This window comes from Gymnoscopelus microlampas (assembly GCF_963454915.1).
Source record: "Gymnoscopelus microlampas genome assembly, chromosome: 14".
Classification (NCBI taxonomy): Eukaryota; Metazoa; Chordata; class Actinopteri; order Myctophiformes; family Myctophidae; genus Gymnoscopelus; species Gymnoscopelus microlampas.
Genome location: NC_139951.1, coordinates 24,563,363 through 24,583,173, shown reverse-complemented (window position 1 = coordinate 24,583,173; position 19,811 = coordinate 24,563,363). Strand labels below are relative to the sequence as shown.

Here is a 19,811-nt window from a genome sequence, read left to right as displayed (position 1 = left end):
CGCACGCACGCACGCACGCACGCACGCACGCACGCACGCACACACGCACACACACACACACACACACACACACACACACACACACACACACACACACACACACACACACACACACACACACACACACACACACACACACACACACACACACACACACACACACACACACACACACGCGCACACACACACACACAAAACTGAATTTATGTTATGGACACAGGCACACAGTCTGCTCACATAAAAGAATGTAGGCGCATATGGCTTCATGTACCTATTTTAAAATACACACATGTAAGGGTACACATGCGTTACACACACACACACACACACACACACACACACACACACACACACACACACACACACACACACACATACAAGCGCACGCACGCACACACACACACACACACACACACACACACACACACACACAGACACACACACACACAGACACACACACACACACACACACACACACACACACACACACACACACACACACACACACACACACACACACACACACACACACACACACACACACACACAGGGAGTGAGGGTTTGTGAAATCAGCGCAGAGGTAACTCGATACGGCTACTTTGTTCTCTTAATGGTTCTGTTCCGTTTTTATTATTCTGAATGCCTGACCCACCTGTACTGCCCGAGGAGACTCTACCCTTCCCCTGTCTCATAGAACAACCATTAGATACAGTTTCCCTGCCCTCTCTCTCTCTCTCTCTCTCTCTCTCTCTCTCCTCTACCCCCCCCCCCCCCCCCCATTCTTTCCCTTCTATCAGGCTGGCTATGGTTTCACGTTACATCCCCCCTCCTGTCCCCCCATTCTTTCTCCTTTCGTCCATTTTTCCTCCGTAGACAAATGACGGGGCACCGATGAACACAAGACCGGCATTCACCGCTCTCACACCCAGTAGAGATGGGGAGAAAAAAAGCAATTGATGCAGGCGTGGTTTCTTTTCTCTTTCTTAAGAATCTTCTTTTTAATGAAACACAAAAGAGGCAATAAAATTAAGATAAATAATTTGTTTGTCGTTTTCTTTTCTTTTTTTACATAAGGAAACATTTCAGTTAATATTTCCAAAGAATGACTGAAATTCCATATCTTGAAGTATGCTATTTCAACTGTACAAAAGCAGTTTCCAGTGGGTCTAAGAATAAAAATAAAAAAACAGGTCGCACAATGATGATGTCACTTCCCTTAGAATGTGATGTTTACAACGGCATCCAGTGTTTCTTAAAGAAAAAAAAACAGCTCTTTAAAAAAACTCAATTAAAGACCCATTAACGCAATATTTCAAAATGGATATTCACATTAGATTCATTTTAAAGCTTCTGCTTTGCAGTGTAACAGCAACATTTGTTGTTAAAAAGTCAGTTGATGTCCTAAAAAAAAAAGAAAAAAGGTGTTCTCCCTCTGTACAGCCTATACACCCATGACAGTCATCACATGGCTTGCATAAACAAATAGACAATGGCAAACTAGGAAAACAAGCAAACATGAAAAAAAAACACACACACACATTAGAGACATTTTTTGGCAAAGCAGGAAAAAAGTGACAAGACGCACAAGTCTGATTTGATCCTTATCCTGGTTCTATTCTCCTTCTTTTTTTGTCTCTCAATATCATCCCATTTGATTGGCTCTGATTGTCCTTCACAGTCACAGGATGTTGTTGTGGTTGCCGTGGAGCCCCTCAAGTGCATCGGCCGGGGAGGGGGGGGGGGGGGTTTGGTGATGGGGGGGCAGGCAATGTCGCTGTGACAATTTTCTGAGGCTGTCATAGCAACAGTGGGTGAACTCAAGCAGTCAACGAGAGACAGGCTCCGCTGTCAGATACTACGGTGATTGCAAGGGGTCCCGGAATCAGATTGTGATTGAATATCTTTTTATCTTTTTTAATAATAATAATATTGCATTCTTCTAAAATGCAGCAAAGCATAAAGTCAGAGGCGCTTTGGTATGTTTTCATCTTTCGTTTGAGGCCAGATAAATATCTACAATTCATTTAGGAATATATTCTAATATAGATATACAACAGCTAGGTTCTTTAAGGATCAGAGAACAGCAGAAACTCAGTTTCCATTTTTTTCCAGTATTAAAAAAGAAAAGAAAAAAAGGCAGAGATTTGAAACCCTCACAGGAAATGCACATCGTACATTAAAACCCAACAAGAAAAATAGTACAAAAACAGACCAACAATGGTGTGTGGACACACTTTTTTTTTTACAGAGCCTTTTTTGATTTCGTTACAAAAACACCCTCTCCACAGCCCATTAAAACCTTCATCCCTCGCCTAAAGCAGGGTTTTGTCTTTTTTTTTTGTGCACATTTGTACAAGTCTTTTCTCGCACATTTGTACAAGTCTCACCCTCGATCCCCACCTCTCAATCTATTCAGTGCATGGAGGGAGATGGGAGATGACCCCACCTCTTCTCTCAGCCAGAACCAATCCCCTTAAAAAAAAAGCCACCAATAATTTCTGAACACCCCTCCCCTCAAGAAAAACAAAGACAAAATAAAACAAATATATATATACTATTTACAGTTTAAGATATTTATACATAATGCTGTACAGGAACACACACACACACACACACACACACACACACACACACACACACACACACACACACACACACACACACACACACACACACACACACACACACACACACACACACACACACACACACACACACACACACACACACACTCCCTCTTATACATACATACACATAGATATAACAATTCGACCAAACATACATCTATCTATGCACCTGAATAGGAGGATGCGAGAGAGGTATTGACGTGTATGGCTTGACTGGAGAAAAACAAAATCATCCATTTTTGTCTGTCAGTCACCAAAACTGAGACTGTCAGTAAATCACTGGACAGATTAATATTCATACAATTTACTCTCAGAGTGCTAAAGACGTTCCGGGGTTTCTACAACACGGCCTACGCTCGCGGCTGACAAGTGCACTCAAAAACGGACAAGCGTGTGTGCACATGAACACACAAAATCACACATGCGTACAAGTGTGCGTGCACACTGCACACACACTCTAAAGCACTATTTACTCTGAGCTCATCAAGCCAGCCATCGCAGCTCCTCTGCAAACAAACACAGAGGCACGCACACGCGCACACGCACACACACACACACACGCACACACGCACACGCACACACACACACACACACACACACACACACACACACACACACACACACACACACACACACGCACAGTTTACAGTACATACATACATACATACATACATACATACATACATACATACATACATACATACATACATACATACATACATACATACATACATACATACATACATACATACATACATACATACATACATACATACATACATACATAACATCCCAACTACAGTGTTTTTGGTCCTTTTGAGGATCTCTCAATCCTGTTAAGAGCATGAAAAAACATCCAAACCAGTGTGGTTTACAGAAAGCCTCTCCTTTTCCATACAGTCTCTCTCCCTCCCCTTCTCTCTCTCTCTCTCTCTCTCTCTCTGGCAGACCTCTCTGTCTGAGTGAGAGAGCACAGGGTTGAATCAGTCTCTATTTTCGAAGGCCAATTAAGCCATCCTTCTCCGTCAACGTTGCAGGGCCAGTGAGGTAGAATCACACTCACTGAGCTCCAAAGTGCTCCAAATGTCCTTGGGTCCTAGTTCTTCCTCTATATGGCCTCTTGTTGTCATGGCGTTATGATGCATTTGTCTATTTCCCACTACAGGGAGAGTCGTCAACTCGAGGACTTGAGAACGCACGCTGATTGGAGCAACAAAAAAAAGTCAGACCTGGGTTGGTCTCTCCTTCAGACCGTCCTGGAGTCTCCAGGTGTCTCCAGAGATGGAATTCAAAGTCCCCTTATTCAGTCACCAGAGCCACCACTAAGGCTTCATCCAGGGGGCTAGCTCTTTCTCTGTCAAGGGACAGATGGATTAATAGAGACTGAACTCTATCTCGTGTTTCTCCTCTATCCCTTGGTTTGTCCTCCGTCTTTCCTTGAGGTTAGTTAACTCCGAAGAGTGATTGGAGGGGTCAGCCGCGTTGGTCGGTCCAATGCTATTCATCCTTTCTCTCTAGCTGCTGTCGTTGCTAGGACACAATAGCCACACCCTCCGCACTGATCAGTTGACCAGTGGTTGGCTCGTAGGTTCCAGCCAGGTAAAACAGATCGTTGGCCCCTCCCCCGGGCTTGCGTCGGCGAATCAGGTGCTCGTATTCAGCCCTGCTGACTACCTGGCAGCGATGGGAGATTGTCTGCACGTCGTTCTCATCCTCGTGGCTCGACTGGTACAAGGCATTCTGAGTAGGAGAGAAGGACAGACATTTAGATTAAAATGTTTGATTTACAGATTTCACCCTTTTTGGCATTTAGCTGACTCACTTATTCAATGGGACTTGCAACACCACAATATACTGTAAGCTTCAAGTCAGAGATCAACAACTTTACAAAGTAAGGAGTTCAAGTTTCAGAGCCATGGTGACCAGTGGGGGTGTATCATCAACCTTAACTGCATTCATTTGGATTATGTTTTGTCAAAATAGAATTGAATGAAATATGAAAATAAATGTGCTAAGAACTTGAAGCTTGGGTGTATCATTTTCTATTAATACTTAGTAAATCGGTTCCTCCAGTCACATTTGTGAATTTGATTCTTTAAAGAAATATTTCTGTATTAAATTGATTAATTGTATGAAAATAATCAAATAAAATGTAATCAAATCGTGGTGAAATTAGAGATTTGACAATGCATCGCTTCCTAAAGAATCTTTGTGAGGTCACATTTTACAGCCCTAGTGGCCAGAAAATAGTCTTGTGATCCCAGAATGATCAAGATCAATGAGAAATTCAGGACAAAAAAAAAAGATATACAGTATTAAGAAGATTCTTTCTTCACCTTGCCGTCGCGGTGTCTCTTCCCTAAGCGTGTCTCCTCCGGGTGGTAGAACCACTTAACCCTGACCACCATGCTGGAGCTCCATGACTCCCACAGGCTCTCAACCCTCCCAACGTAGGGCAGTTGGGGCCGGCCGGGGGACAAGAACACAGCGCAGTCACCCACACGAACTGTCTCCTTGCCTCGAACGATGGCCTTGTAGAACAACTTACGGGCCTTGCCCTTCAGACCCCTTCTCTGTTGGGAGACAAAAAGAGCAGACAAAAGGCCCTCTTAGAACCTGCATTCAAATGTTTTTTATACCTGCTGCCATTTGAGGTGATTTTACTCTTTATTTAATCATGTCACTTTAACCATGCTTTATACCTGCAGCTTTTTTGTATCTGCTGGATATGTTTCTCACCTGCATAAGAAGCCCTCCATGTTGCTATTTTTTTTTAATATGTACTGTATGGACCATTCTACCGAATTAGTTGAAATTGCAGTCCCACAATGAAAACATTATTTTAAAAAACAATTAAGTAGTCAGAACTTACATGTGTACTAATATCATCTTATGATCTATTTAATCACAAAACATTAATTGAGATAGAACAAAATGTAATATATAAAAAAATATACTTTATATGTTACTTCATATTGGGAGGTGGCTGTCCCAACCCCTAACTCCTAAATTTCAATTCATGAAAACAATATCTAAATGATTTTTGTCAATTTATTACATTTTGTTTTAAAATACATCCTTTATATTTATCTTAAAGGGAAGTTGAAATATTAAGATTGATTTTGTGGATTTTCTTTAAATTAAAAAACATTATATAAAAAAAGCTGTCCCATGTTTTCACGTCACTACCGAAACACAACGAGTTTTAGTCCATAGGTGGAGCCTGGTTTTAGCCACACTCCCACACTTTTCACCAAGAAATAACATAGACTTCCTGTTCATCATGGCCTATGGCATAATTGTAACATGTACATTCTATCATGTGGTTTTGCAGGGAGAGTTAAAACACCTAAATGCCAAAACAAAATGTAAAAAGTGGGGCAGAGGGAGACAGGCAAAGGAGATGGAGAAGTTTTGTTGGGCTTCCACACGACCTAGCACCGAAGGTGATCAGACAGTAGTTATTAACTTGAAGAGCTTGAGCAAAGTTGCAGAAGACCTACGCTGTGACACACAGGCTAACGTCTCATGTATAGGAAGTCACTGCAACACACCACAAGTGCATCAGGGACTGGCTCATGAAGACAGAGGACTATGAAAAAGGAATGCATGAGCATTCGATCTTCTCTACTATGAGAAGTAGAGGAGATCAGTGTCACAAAAGCTGTGATACAGAGATGTGGGCTAGAAGTGTTGTCTGTGTACACCACATGTGTGTGTCTGTGTACACGACATATGGTACACTCACAATGTCTTATCGCCTTCCATGAAACATGACCATCCTGCCATTTGTGTTCAACTTCAACCAATGATTTAGTTCCTGAAGGACAACAATCCAAACACCCAAAAACATCTTCATCAGTGATGGGCCGACCGTTCAATATCAAGGAAAAAACCTTCCAGATGGGATTCACTGCTGTAAATTGGAGTTAGGTACCTGGAAGCTGGTCACAGAAAAGGGCCTGCTTATGGAGTTGGAGCCACCATGAAGCTAACTGCAGAATCACAAGTAGCTAGGGGTACAAGTCCGACAAGCCCACAGCTAAAGCCCTTTATAACACACTCCTACCTCTTAAAGTCAAGCTCATCTACGTGGAAGAGGAACAGATATGCAGAATAAGCGCAATCCTTCCAAACGAGCTGCCCACTAACAAGGGTACACTGAGCATTCATCAACTTATTTGTACTATCCACAATCCATCCACGCTTCTTTTACAGCTGCGAATGGAGGACAATATATGGTACTGTGCCCCATGGACACGGTCATCATCTTAATCCATCCACCTGAGGCATGTCCAAAGAAGCCCAGCAGTGTCTAAAGCATTGTTCGAAAAGCCAAATCTGTGAAAATATTGATGCATGCTCAAGTGACTTGTAAATGTTTATTTATTTTTTATTTAACCTTTATTTAACCAGTAAAATCACATTGAGACCATTGTCTCTTTTACGAGTGTGCACTGGCCAAGAGAAGAGGCAAATAAATGTTACAAAAAGTAAGTGTTTCAGTTACAAAATACTTAATTTCAATATTAATTGCAAATATTGTTTGTCCTTCCAAATACATTTATATGGAAGATGAGACCTATTGTTATTGCTTCAATAATGAATTACTATATTTTATTGATCATTTTTCATTATATTTCTAACATAAAGCAAACATATTCACTCATAACATTGTTATGAGTGAATATTTAGCTAAAAGAGTTAAGTGACTATGGCACCGCCTTGTAAACAAAATGCTATGGTCACTACCGTAACAATACAGTCACTACCGAAACACCAGTTATGTTGTCAAAAATCAAAGATAGTGAGTTATCAACCAATATTTTATGATAATGATTGGTTAGGTGTATGTGTTATGTCAACAATGAATGTTTAGCAAAAAGAGTTAAGTGACTATGGCACAGCCTTGTAAACAAAATACTATGGTCACTACCGTAACAATACAGTCACTACCGAAATAGTGCAGTCACAACCAAAACACCAGTTATTTTGTCAAAGATAGTCAGTTATCAACCAATATTTTATGATAATGATTGGTTAGGTGTATGTGTAATTTCAACTATCATTAATTCTGAAATCAATATAAAACTTTATACATTTTACAAAGAAATGTAGCATTTAATTTTGATAAATCTTAAGAATTCAATATAAAAAGATCTGTTAAAATATTCATTTTAATGTATTTAATTGTAGAAACCACCTACATTTATTTTTAGAAATAGTCTGTACAGGGGAGGATGAAAAAATAAATTAATACATTCATATAAGTATCTTTATTCTAAGGTAATTCTACATGTTTCGGTAGTGACAAATTTTGGGAGAGGAAAGATATTCCAAAAGATTATGAAAATACAATATGATAATTGACTGTACTTTTACTAAATATGTGTCCCTTAGATCTGGTGCAACGTGAATATGGTCAAAGTTTTTCCAAAATAGAATTTAAATTTCACACAATTTCCAACTCTGAATTTGAACCAATTCGGTAGAATGGCTTGTATATTGGATATTCTGTATCTGATTTCGCTGTGCCTTTCTTTTATTTGACTTGTTCTTTGTAGCTTATTCTCTATTCTTTCTTTTTGTATTTTAACTCTTTCATGTAACTGCAAATGTTAGAAAAAAAAGGTCAGTCTCTCTCTCAACACAAGCCTTCAATTCAATGATTTTGAAGATTCACAGTTGAGTGTCTATCTTCCAATAAACATGGAACATGAGCTTAAAAGGGGGAGTGTTTTTGTCTTTGTTGGCTTTGTTAAACCTGGCTGTGGCTAGATGTGGTCAGTAGGGGTGTGCCGATATATCGTCCCGCGATATATCGCGATACGTTTTTGCGACGATATGTATCGTTTTGGAAAGAAAAAATATTGTTTTTGAAAAAAAAAAAATTTTTTTTTTTTTTTTACAATCATAATAATCAGGCATGCAAACGTCCCCGAAGTGAAAAGAGTGACAACATGTTTTTTTTTCGGGTCAGGTGTCATACTATTTGGATTCAAAACGGCTATTGTAGCTGAAAAGCTACAAGTTTGCATGTCTGAATAATGCAAAAACAGAATTATTTGTTTGCATTTTCTTTTTTTCTCCTCCATATATTTTCATAATAAAAAAAGTGCGTATCGTATCGTATCGTATTGAAGTTGTGAGTCAAATATCGTATCGTATCGTTTCGTGAAATTAGTGTATCGGCACACCCCTAGTGGTCAGACCAGAACATAACAGAACAAACGGTGTGACCAATCCTACCTGTGTGGGATTGCCAGACCATTTCCAGAGCTGGCGTCCAGGCATCAGTGTACTGGTCAGAGGATCTGGTGAGGACATCCTCTGTCTCTTGGCTGTCGATTGGTCCTTGGGCGCAGGCTTGGGTTGCTGGTTCACAGGATTGGTCTGACTCTGAGGGTGTGTGTTAGGAGCTGCTTCTTTCCTCTTCACCTGAGTTTTCGTCGCACCGCTGTTAGCAATGATGCCTCCCTTTGACACATATTCCTTCCTGTCGTCTGACCTCTCACCTCTCACCTTTGAACCCGAGACAGCCATTGCTGCTTTGGCCACGTAGCTGTGAGGAGGCGGGACCGGGGCTGAAGAGGATGAGGAGGGAGAATGGTTGGTTGTGGCGGGGTCAGGGGTCATCAGGTCGGAGGTCAGATTCTGTCTGTGTTTGTTCTTGTCTTGCTGGAGGAGCGCGCGGCGCAGCAGCACCGAGGAGGACTCCTCGTCTGAGGAGTAGGAGGAGTCGTTGTCCGAGGAGCAGAGCGACGAGGAGGAGAGGGAACCAGAGGAGGAGGACGACGACGAGGATGAGGAGGAGCACACAGACAGGCGGGAGATGAAACGCCCGCCCCGGGGAAGGGCTGGGCCCGCTGGGCCCGCTGGGACCCTCCTTCGTGCTTCAACATCTCGACTGTCATCGTCGTCATCTTCGTCCAGCTCAGAGTAGGAGCTGGGGCCGTCACTGGGGTAATCTAAAGTATAATCCCCACTTTGCCCTCCGAGTCCAGCTGACATGAGACCCTTTTTTAGCGGTGAAGCTGCACCCTTCAAAGGGCCCTCGGATCGGGCCCCGCTGCTCTCTCGCTCTCCTCCCCCTTTCTTTCCATCCTTCACCAGCAGGCCGGGGTGGATGTACCGAAGCGGGGCCCCCATGTTGTCGAAACCCTTACCCGGCTTCCCTGCGCCTCCTCCGAGGCGAAGCAGCGCCTTGCCGTTCTTCGTCTTGGGCGACGTCACTCCTTCGTGGTCGAGTTTCACCAGGAAGTGCTTCCTGTCGCGCTCGTTCGCTGGCTTCCTGTTCCCGGAGGCCGTCGCCAGGGCGGTGCCAGAAGACGAAGAAGAAGCAGAGGGAGAGGAGGAAGTAGAGTCCCGGTGGCCCAGTGAGCTTACCGTGGTAACCGGTCGCCTGGCTCCAGAGCTCGCGCCACCTCCGAATGTGGCGTACCCGTTGGCAATGCTACTGAAGGAGTCGACTTGGAAGGGGGAGCCGAAGATGCCTTTGAGGGGAGTGGACGGGGCGAGGGGGTGGGAGGCAGGCCGGTGGAAGATCCCCATGTCACGTTCTCGCATCCTCCGCTGGGTCTTGCGGGACGTCCCGTTGAAGAGGAAGAAATCGACGGGGGGCCTCTTCCTCGGCGCTGACCAGCTCAACAAGGTGCTGCTTTTGGTCAAGGCACTGGTGTCGCATGACGATGACGACGACGTGGGCATGGTGGCGGTCGTAGGGAGTGAGTGGATTTTCTTCGGCCTGCCAACTGGGAAAAATGTACCGAGAGATGGAGAGGGGTGTTAGTCATTAAGAAGCGACAGGTCTTAGAGAGAGACGGAAAGGGAGATTGATTGAGAAACTAAAAGCTTTGGAGAAACTTAATATCCTCGTCTCTCTTTGAGAGTCACTTGGTCAGGTAGGTTTTTAACATATCCATTTCTCATTCGTAACTGCAAGAAAACCTGATGAAACCTGCCCCCTCCCCCAAGGTTATTGTCACCCTGAGCTGAGTTATGTGAGTGGGACTCGTGCATATGTCAGGCACACCAATGACAGTTTGCAAAATACTGCTCAATGCAGTCAAGTGGAGGGCAAAATAGGAATATGCAGAAGTACAAATATAAATGCATGTGTATGTGTGTTTATACAACCCTGCTCGCTAGGTGAACCTCTACATCTTCAAGGCAATTTCTGGACAGCAGGAGAATTTGATTGATGTGCGGAGGCCTTGTGTTGCTGATATTACTACAGGCTGTGTTAACTGGTTATACCAGAATCTTGATCTGCTCTGAGACAGTTTGTCTTCAGGCAACATTGTGTGAGTGATGTGCACCTGCTGACTGACAGGGTGACCAGCTATTCTTCAGGTTGCTGTCACTAATGAAATGGGTGAAATAATGTTTACTGTTTAAATAACAGGGTACAGCGCTTTTGCACACATCCGGACCTGAAGCCTGTGCGGCGAGCGGTGTCATAATATCAATGCAATGAACTTCATTGCTATGTAGAAAATCCAATGCTCTTCTACGTGGAAAGACAATGAATAGGCTCTGCGCATAACTGTAGTCCCAGGTTTTCAGAAGGTGGAATACCTGTTTCCTGTTCTGGTTCATTTTCCCTGTGGCTTTGTTTGATTGGCTTGGCAGGAGATTTGAGCTGGAAACACATATGACACCTCGTGTGTTTCTGGTTCAAACCTACTGCTGAGCCAATCTGTATAAAAAATAGTTATGCACAGAGCCTATTTATCCACAGTTCTGGGCATCTGTAAGATGTGTAGTATTATTATTCTGAATCTTCACCTGGTCTTTTCTCCTGGGGTCTACCTGAAGATTCCCCATTGGCTGTTTTTTCTGCAGCCATGTCTCTCTTCTCCTGGGTGGAGCTGCGGCGCCCACGGCGACCAGGCGAGATCATAAGCGCCGGTGAAGGTTCCGCACCTAAACAAAGGTCAGTACACATCATTTTTGATGCAAGCAATTCCTTCCTTCCTTCGTTCCTTCCTTCCTTCCTTCCGCCCACCCTCCCTCCCTACCTCCCTCTATCTTTCATCCCTCCCTCCCTCATTCAAGTCAGAGTCCCATCCCTGCCTTGTTCCTTCCATCTTTGAGCATGTCTACTCACAGTGGACCTGGTATCCTGGAGGCAGCAGTCTGATGTTGGGGAGGGAGATCCGTCCTCTGTCTCCATCGTCAAATTCCACCATCACACTGCCTTCCTTTTCCTCCTCGCCTGGACCTCCTAACACACGCACGCACACGCACACGCACACGCACACGCCACACACACGCACACACACACACACACACACACACACACACACACACACACACACACACACACACACACACACACACACACACACTGAATGTAAGAAGAACGTTTGGAAGATACCAAGGGCCCTGGACTGACTGACTGGGGCCCTCAAAGATATCAGAGTTTATTGTCTCTTTGTTTTCTTTCTTTAATTAGTGGTGCTGTGCGATATGCATACAAGTGTGTCTGTGGAGGTGAGACCTTCGAGTGTATATTCAAATTCAAAGCTTTGTTTTCTCCCAAAACAGAAAATGTGGTTTGCGGTGGAGCATAAAGGACGGCAGGTACTTACAGTAAACATACAAGATAGCCAAAACCATGCAAGAACTCTGTAAAGTGCAGAGAATGTGTGTGTGTGTGTGTGTGTGTGTGTGTGTGTGTGTGTGTGTGTGTGTGTGTGTGTGTGTGTGTGTGTGTGTGTGTGTGTGCGTGTGCGTGTGCGTGTGCGTGTGCGTGTGCGTGTGCGCGTGTGCGTGCGTGTGTGTCTGTGTGTGTGTGTGTGTGTGTGTGTGTGTGTGTGTGTGTGTGTGCTACAGTTGAGGAGTTTGATGGCACTCTGCCATAGTGACTCACCTCTATGTACGTATCCAGGATAGAGGCAACGTGAGCGCTCACTCCAGTACGCACACACCCGCGTGCCAGCAGTCAAGATGACCTCCGTCTGAGGTCGCACATCTAGTACCTGATAAATCCAAACAAAATTCCAACCAGTCAACACAAAGGAAGTCACATGCACTAGTCACATGCACTAGTGACATGCACTAATTCAATATCTTATTTTTTTGTGAGCAAATAGGCTTTTGATTTCTTTTTTTCAATTCAATATATTCTTAACATGTACTTTATTCATAGCCTGCTTTAATTTGGGGTTGCTTGTTATATAATTGTGTTTTTCTCTCTGTCACTTTCTTCATCTCTTCAATTCCTTTCTTAAAAGCTGTGATTCTCAAATTAGGGTCCGGGGACCACCAGGGCTCCGTTAGGGGGTTCAGGGGGTCCCAAGCAAAATGAGGAACAGTTTAACCACTGTAACCCTCTTTATACTTTGGATATTCAAAAATAGCTGAACTACAATCTCACAACATGTTAAAAATGGTCACATGTTCACAACACAAATCTTCTGTTATGGGGGATCCGTGGCCTGATACATATCAGTTTGGGGGTCCTTGACATGAAAATGTTTGAGAACCACTGTTTTGAGTTGTCTAAGAACAAACTCCAACTCACGGCTTCCTGAAGCAGCTGCTCCAGAGAGTAGATCCGCGGACGGTTTCCTCTCTCTCCTTCAATCACAACACTGAAACTGGGGTGGGAAAGAATACAAATGATGAATGAAGAAATGAACACATTTGAGAAGCAATTATATTGTATATACTGTGTGTGTGTGTGTGTGTGTGTGTGTGTGTGTGTGTGTGTGTGTGTGTGTGTGTGTGTGTGTGTGTGTGTGTGTGTGTGTGTGTGTGTGTGTGTGTGTGTGTGTGTGTGTGTGTGTGTGTGTGTGTGTGGAATGTATTTTATAAAGAACACATGGACACCAGATATTAAATCAGCTACAAACAGCATTCTCAAGGACAGCATTATCAGTGTTATTTGTCAGGTATCCATGTCTTGTCCTACATTTCTAACACCTCCTCAGTGACTTTGTCTGTTCATGTATGTAGTCTACTGAAGTCTGCCATCTAAATGCACGCTCTGTGACCTAATGTTGTAATGTGAGTCTGCACAACATTGTGTTAAAACGATCTTTTGTCGAGTTGTCAGACACACATTTTTTTTTAGTGAATCTCATTCTTGGCAACAAAAGTGTTATTTATTTTTGTTGCTGTTGGGCAGAAACCTCATATCTCCATACTGTCTTCAACATGTTATGTTTTTTTCATAAATCAGTGCACTACTACACTATATTATCAGTGTCACACAAAAGTAGCAAAAACAGCCGACCTACAACACGTCACATTGCTATTTTTGTTTGTTTGGAAACTTTTTAAAGTAAAAGTGAAAGTGGTTATATCTGTCTGTGGGTTTTATAAATATTGAACCAATGAAAAGTAGTAATTAATACCGGGAAAGCATCTGTGTCATTTTAGATTTGAGCTAAAACGCATTATTTTATACTTTTTGGCTATTCAAAAATAGCAGATAATTATGATAACTCGTAGATCTGCTATTTTAGAAATGAAAATGTGTGCAAATCTTTGAATATATATATTTTAAAGCAAACATTTTAACTCAAAATCTTTGCTTCTAGAGGTCCCTGGAACAAAATATTTTGAGATGGGGGGTTGGCGGGTCAAATGCATATCATTTTGGAAGTCCTTGACATGAAAAAGTTTTGAGAACCACTGATATAGCAACATTATGTTTTTCAGAAAACTGTTAGGATTTAGAAGACATTTGTAGAATCGGCCTCAGGATAGGTCCACAAGAGCTTGTGACTATAATACACTAACTATATTACATCCATTGGAAAAGTAGTTTTGGACAAGCGATGATTTATGATTGTGATGTGAACATGTCTTTAGGCAGGGTCTTACATGTCTGGCAGGTCCAGCGTGTGCACACAGGCGGCATAGAGCAGCTCATCCTCCTTAGAGATCAAGATCTTCAGCCCGTCCACCAGCATCTCCTTACTCAGCACACAGTTAGGCAGGGCTGGGGAGGGAGAGAGGCAGTGGTGTAAAGCAACTACTGTAAGTACATTTACTCAAGTACTGTACTTTGCTGGAGTATTTCCAGTTTTCAGTGCTTTTACTTCTACTCCACTACACCACAGAGGCAAATATTGTACTTTTACTCCACTGCAATTATTTGAACATTTTAGTTACTAGTTACTTTGTAGATTTTGATAATTATTTCAAAACATACATTAACCACTTCAACCCTATGTATATTTCGGCCATTTGAAAATAGCCGATCTACAAGCTCACAATGTGAGCTCAATTGTGAGCTTGTAGATCTGCTATTTTCAAAAAAATGTATACAATTTATACATTTGAAAACTTGTGAAATGGGACATTCTGCATAATAATTGAGTACATTTTAATGCCAATACTTTTGTACTTTTACTCAAGTACATTTTGAATTCCGGACTTTTAATTGTAACAGAGTATTTTTATATTGCAGTATTGATACTTTTACTTAAGTAAAACATTTGTGAGTACTTTTCCCACCAGAGAGAGAGGACAGGGATGCAGGGGAATGGAATGGAGGGATGGTGGTGGGAGAGATAAAAAGAGAATGACAAGAGAGTCAAAGAAAGAGAAGAATGGAAAGATTGAAGGAAAGGAAGCGAGGAGACAGGTGTGAAGGGGATCAGCGGAGAGATGCAGAAGAAGGTTGGGAATGAGTGATGGATGGAAAGATGCGAGGAGGGATAGAGGGTGGGATGGAGAGGGGGAGAGGGGAGTTGTGAAGGGAAGGAGAGGTGGTGAGATGGAGGCAGGAAGAAGGATAGGAAATAGAGAGGAATAGAGAGGTGGAGGGGTGGGGTGGGGGGGATATGGGGGGGGGGGGTGGAGGTGGGTGCAGAGGGGGGGGAGAGAAAGGGAAGAAACGGAGGGATGGGGCAACGGAAGGACAGATTGATAGAGAGGGAGAAGGAAGAGGAATTAAAGAAGGCAGGGAAAGAAAAATGGAGCGATGAGGGAAGGAGGGAAGATGGATGGATGCAGGGGGGAGGGATAAATAGAGGGTGGAGAGATACGCATAATTTGTAATTGTGAGTTGAAAAAATTGCTTTTGTAAGAGCTATGCTGGGTGCGTGCGCATGTGTGTGTGTGTGTGCGTGCGTGCGCGCGTGCGTGCAAAAAGAGAGAGGGACAGGTGTGTGTGTTTACATGCACATGCGTGGAGTGTATGTACGTAAGTGTGCACACACACACGTGTAAAAGGGATCAAGTGTTCTTTTAGCTCATGCGTACGTGACAAACACATGCATACTCTTTTACCTGGTATCCTGCAAGGCATGTTGGGAGGGAGGTGGTCCTTCTCCTCCTTCTCCTCCTCCTCCTCCCCTTCGTCCTCCTCCTCCTCATATTCCTCCTCCCCCTCCAACTCCCCGTCGGAGAAGCTGCTCTCCTCGTCCAATTGGAAGCCGTCGTCGGCAGCGAAGCTCTCCAGCAGCCGACTCACAGCGTGACCCTTGGTCTGGACAGGAGACAGACAGGAGACAGGATGTGATGTCACTGAGCAGGAAGAAATTCAGGGCCGGGCGCTCTAATGCAATAGTTCTCAAAGTGGGGTCTGGGGACCCCTAGGGGTTCCAAAGGGTCCCCAGCTAAATCAGTGAACATAGCATCAAAATCAGTTTAACCACTTTAAACACATATATACGGTACATTGATCTAGCTAGACGAGCGAGGTCCCCCAGGGCGCTATTTTGGTCTGATTTTTTCCATTGACACCAAGGGCCCTTACCCCTTATGCCTAAAGTTATTAGCCATATATTACTATTTTGAAAAACGTTTTAAAATAGTTCAACTAGCCGATCTACATCGACACATTGGATCGGCTATTAGAACTATTTTAAAAAGTAAAAAATGGCAAACAAGTTTAGGGATAAGGGGTAAGGCAAGATAGGGCCCCAAAATCTCATTGCCAAAAGTATCCGAACTACAAGGCCACAACCTTGTGGCAACGCATTGTGAGCTTGTAGAGCGGCTACTTTCACATATTCTCCCCAGAATAGGGACATTAGGGTTCGCGTGGTTAAGACACACACACACACACACACACACACACACACACACACACACACACACACACACACACACACACACACACACACACAGGTAGAGCAGCAGATAGATAGCATCCTGGAGCAGACCGGTTTAGGCTGGTCTATAATGATGACTGATGTGTGCTGATGGAGTTGTAAAGTCAGCCTGCTCAACAGGTTCCTGCCTGTATCTGGGCTTTCCAAAGAAAAGACCATATATTCAAGCATGAAAGGCAATGGTGTGTGTGTGTGTGTGTGTGTGTGTGTGTGTGTGTGTGTGTGTGTGTGTGTGTGTGTGTGTGTGTGTGTGTGTGTGTGTGTGTGTGTGTGTGTGTGTGTGTGTGTGTGTGTGTGTGTGTGTGTGTGTGTGCGTGTGCGTGTGTGTGTGCGTGTGTGCGTGTGTTGTCTTAGGGAGTTTTCCACATTAGGGGGCCATATATTTTAGTGACAGAAGTTTCATCACCACGGGGCATGGAAGATTATTCACCTTTAGTGTGTGTGTGTATGTGTGTGTGTGTGTGTGTGTGTGTGTGTGTGTGTGTGTGTGTGTGTGTGTGTGTGTGTGTGTGTGTGTGTGTGTGTGTGTGTGTGTGTGTGTGTGTGTGTAGATGCTGGCTTGTGTGAGTGAATATGCACCAATGTATATACAGTACAGAATGTGTAGACAGCATGTAATTTATATGTGTATGTGTCTGCATGTATGCGTGTTAGTATGCATACACCCTTGCATGCATTTGTATGTGTGTGTGTGTGTGTGTGTGTGTGTGTGTGTGTGTGTGTGTGTGTGTGTGTGTGTGTGTGTGTGTGTGTGTGTGTGTGTGTGTGTGTGTGTGTGTGTGTGTGTGTGTGTGTGTGTGTGTGTGTGTGTGTGTAATGATGTCATTATGACTGTCCTGAGGACCTAGAACCTAATTGGTCCATCCATTGGTTTCACCATCAAGTGCCCACATATAAACAATGACCCGGTGATGAGTAAGCTCAGTGTGCTAATCCAAACAAGCACACATACACAAACACACATATACAAACAACACACACACACACACACACACACACACACACACACACACACACACACACACACACACACACACACACACACACACACACACACACACACACACACACACACACACACGGATACACACAAACACAGCCATTTGATAATGACAGGGTATGTAGCAATGATTTACGGCAGATGGTAACTTTTCTTACACAAACATGGCTGGAGTTTCAGTTATTAATTTTAAGCAACGCCTTCTGCCAATCGAAACCTCCTGTGTCACTGAAACACCGAAAAAATAATTGAAACACACACAGCCAACTATTTGACATCAGTCTTCTTCAGCGGTGAGAAGGCTGCTGAAGACTGATGGTGCGTGAACTGTGCCATGTGCTGCAGTAAATAGACAATAAATATATTTGATTTAATGACAGTATCGAAAGCCTCCATTACTTTGGATGAGTTTCAGCATAATGGCCTTGGCGTGCATCTACTTGTTTAAGCTTTGCTGGGAGACCATGGTCACCAAGATTCATTTACTGTACTGCACTGTACCTATTGTACAAATACAGTGACTTGGAGATTTTGATCCTGATGTCAGCTACTTTAGGTATTGCTGACAAGGTATGGTTAACTTCACCATAAGCCCCTAGAGGCTTTGGTTTACAGTGAGTTTAGAACAAGGGGCGTTGTTTGGCACGCAGAGAGGCGTGCCGTGCCTAAAAATGCCCCTTAGCTGTTCTAAAACCACAGCCTCTTGGGGCTCATTACTTTAATCTATGCCAGTGATCTTTTCAGAATGCTACTGTACATACATCGAAGGTCAAAGGGGAGTTTCTAAAGTGATGCAAAGCTGTCATTCACTCCACCAATGAAATGATGAGTGTTTCTCCAGACTCCGTTTATATTCTGTCTTCCTGTATCTTCTATCTTTTTTTTTTACCATTTCCCAGCTTCCCCAGTTCTTTACCTGCTTGATACGGCTCCTTCGGCCCCTGGAGTTGTCCTCTCTCTGGCTCTCCACCCAGAAGCCTCTCCTCTGTAGCAAAGCATACCATCCATAACAGGTTAGTGTGACCGCAAACACTGAAATATTACGTTTTACTTCAACGTCGTTCAGCTTGTAGAAAGAAGGAAGGGTAGATTCAACTGAGTTGAGGAGACAAATATAAGTAAAAACTAGGGATGTCCGATATTATCGGCCTCCCGATATTATCGGCCGATATTAGCATAAAAATTGATATCGGGAAAATATCGGTATCGGTTTTTGAAAAAAATGCTTTATAAATAAGTTACAGGAGTTCTCACTGTATATGGTGTGTGTGATATGAAATTTGAGCTTACCCTAATCACAATAATCCCCGCATATATCGGTATCGGTTGATATCGGTATCGGTAATTAAGAGTTGGACAATATCGGTATATCGGTTATCGGTAAAAAAGCCAATATCGGACAACCCTAGTAAAAACACCTGAATAAGGTCTTTTTGTACTAATAGAAAAAATAAACTCAGATGAAATACAACTTCACAATTGCTATGCTGTTGGGAGAAAACCCTCTTACCTTTCCCAGAGTTCCTTGTGCACCTGAGCTCTTCCTGAAGGCTTCCTTGTTGGTCCTGTTTGCTTCTGCCAGGGCCCCTTGAGTCCCTCTGCCGTCTCCGAGGACACTGCCCATTGACGGAACACCCCAGCTGGGCAGAGACACTCCCTTAGCCCCCAGGTGGTCTGGACGTCCCCTGTCTGTGGTAACAAGGCAGGGTCTACCGGGAGCTCTTTTCCTCGGATCTGCAGTAGGCGCAGTCACAACGCCTGAGGGAACGACATCGCAACATGGCAACCGTTATGAGTTTACTGGTCAAATATGTGCACTGTGGCTGGTTGCTTCCAGTTGACCAGACACATTTCTGGAAAGCATTTCCAGAATACATTTCTCTAATCTCCTCACAAATAATTGCTTTGCATTAATAAAAATCACACCTGTGTGAAGGTAGCGGCGCCTTTGATACATTTTGTCATCAATAAGTGTTTATAATGTGTTTATAGCCACGTGTCACGTGAAGCTTGACCAATCACTTTGTTGACGTGTCTGACCAATCAGAACGTTGACGCAAAAGCCAGGTATAGAGGGCTACCGCTCTATACCTAAAGGTATAGAGCGGC

At 43.5% G+C, this 19,811-nt stretch overlaps 1 protein-coding gene across 6 annotated transcripts in view; it reads right to left on the bottom strand.

Annotated features, from left to right (window-relative positions):
* Positions 1-965: 965 nt before the first annotated feature.
* bahcc1b (BAH domain and coiled-coil containing 1b) overlaps positions 966-19,811 on the bottom strand; it is a 124,278-nt gene continuing 105,432 nt past the window's right edge. For all 6 annotated transcript variants that reach the window (XM_084077407.1, XM_084077406.1, XM_084077405.1 and 3 more), the window contains 11 exons: positions 19,213-19,460; positions 18,619-18,687; positions 15,876-16,074; positions 14,463-14,580; positions 13,156-13,231; positions 12,502-12,610; positions 11,737-11,853; positions 11,415-11,552; positions 8,877-10,378; positions 4,964-5,200; positions 966-4,367 (listed from right to left, as the gene is read on the bottom strand). In XM_084077407.1, the coding sequence (XP_083933533.1) occupies positions 4,158-4,367; positions 4,964-5,200; positions 8,877-10,378; positions 11,415-11,552; positions 11,737-11,853; positions 12,502-12,610; positions 13,156-13,231; positions 14,463-14,580; positions 15,876-16,074; positions 18,619-18,687; positions 19,213-19,460 (3,023 nt within the window). In that variant the 3' untranslated portion in view covers positions 966-4,157. The remainder of the gene's footprint in view (positions 4,368-4,963; positions 5,201-8,876; positions 10,379-11,414; positions 11,553-11,736; positions 11,854-12,501; positions 12,611-13,155; positions 13,232-14,462; positions 14,581-15,875; positions 16,075-18,618; positions 18,688-19,212; positions 19,461-19,811) is intronic.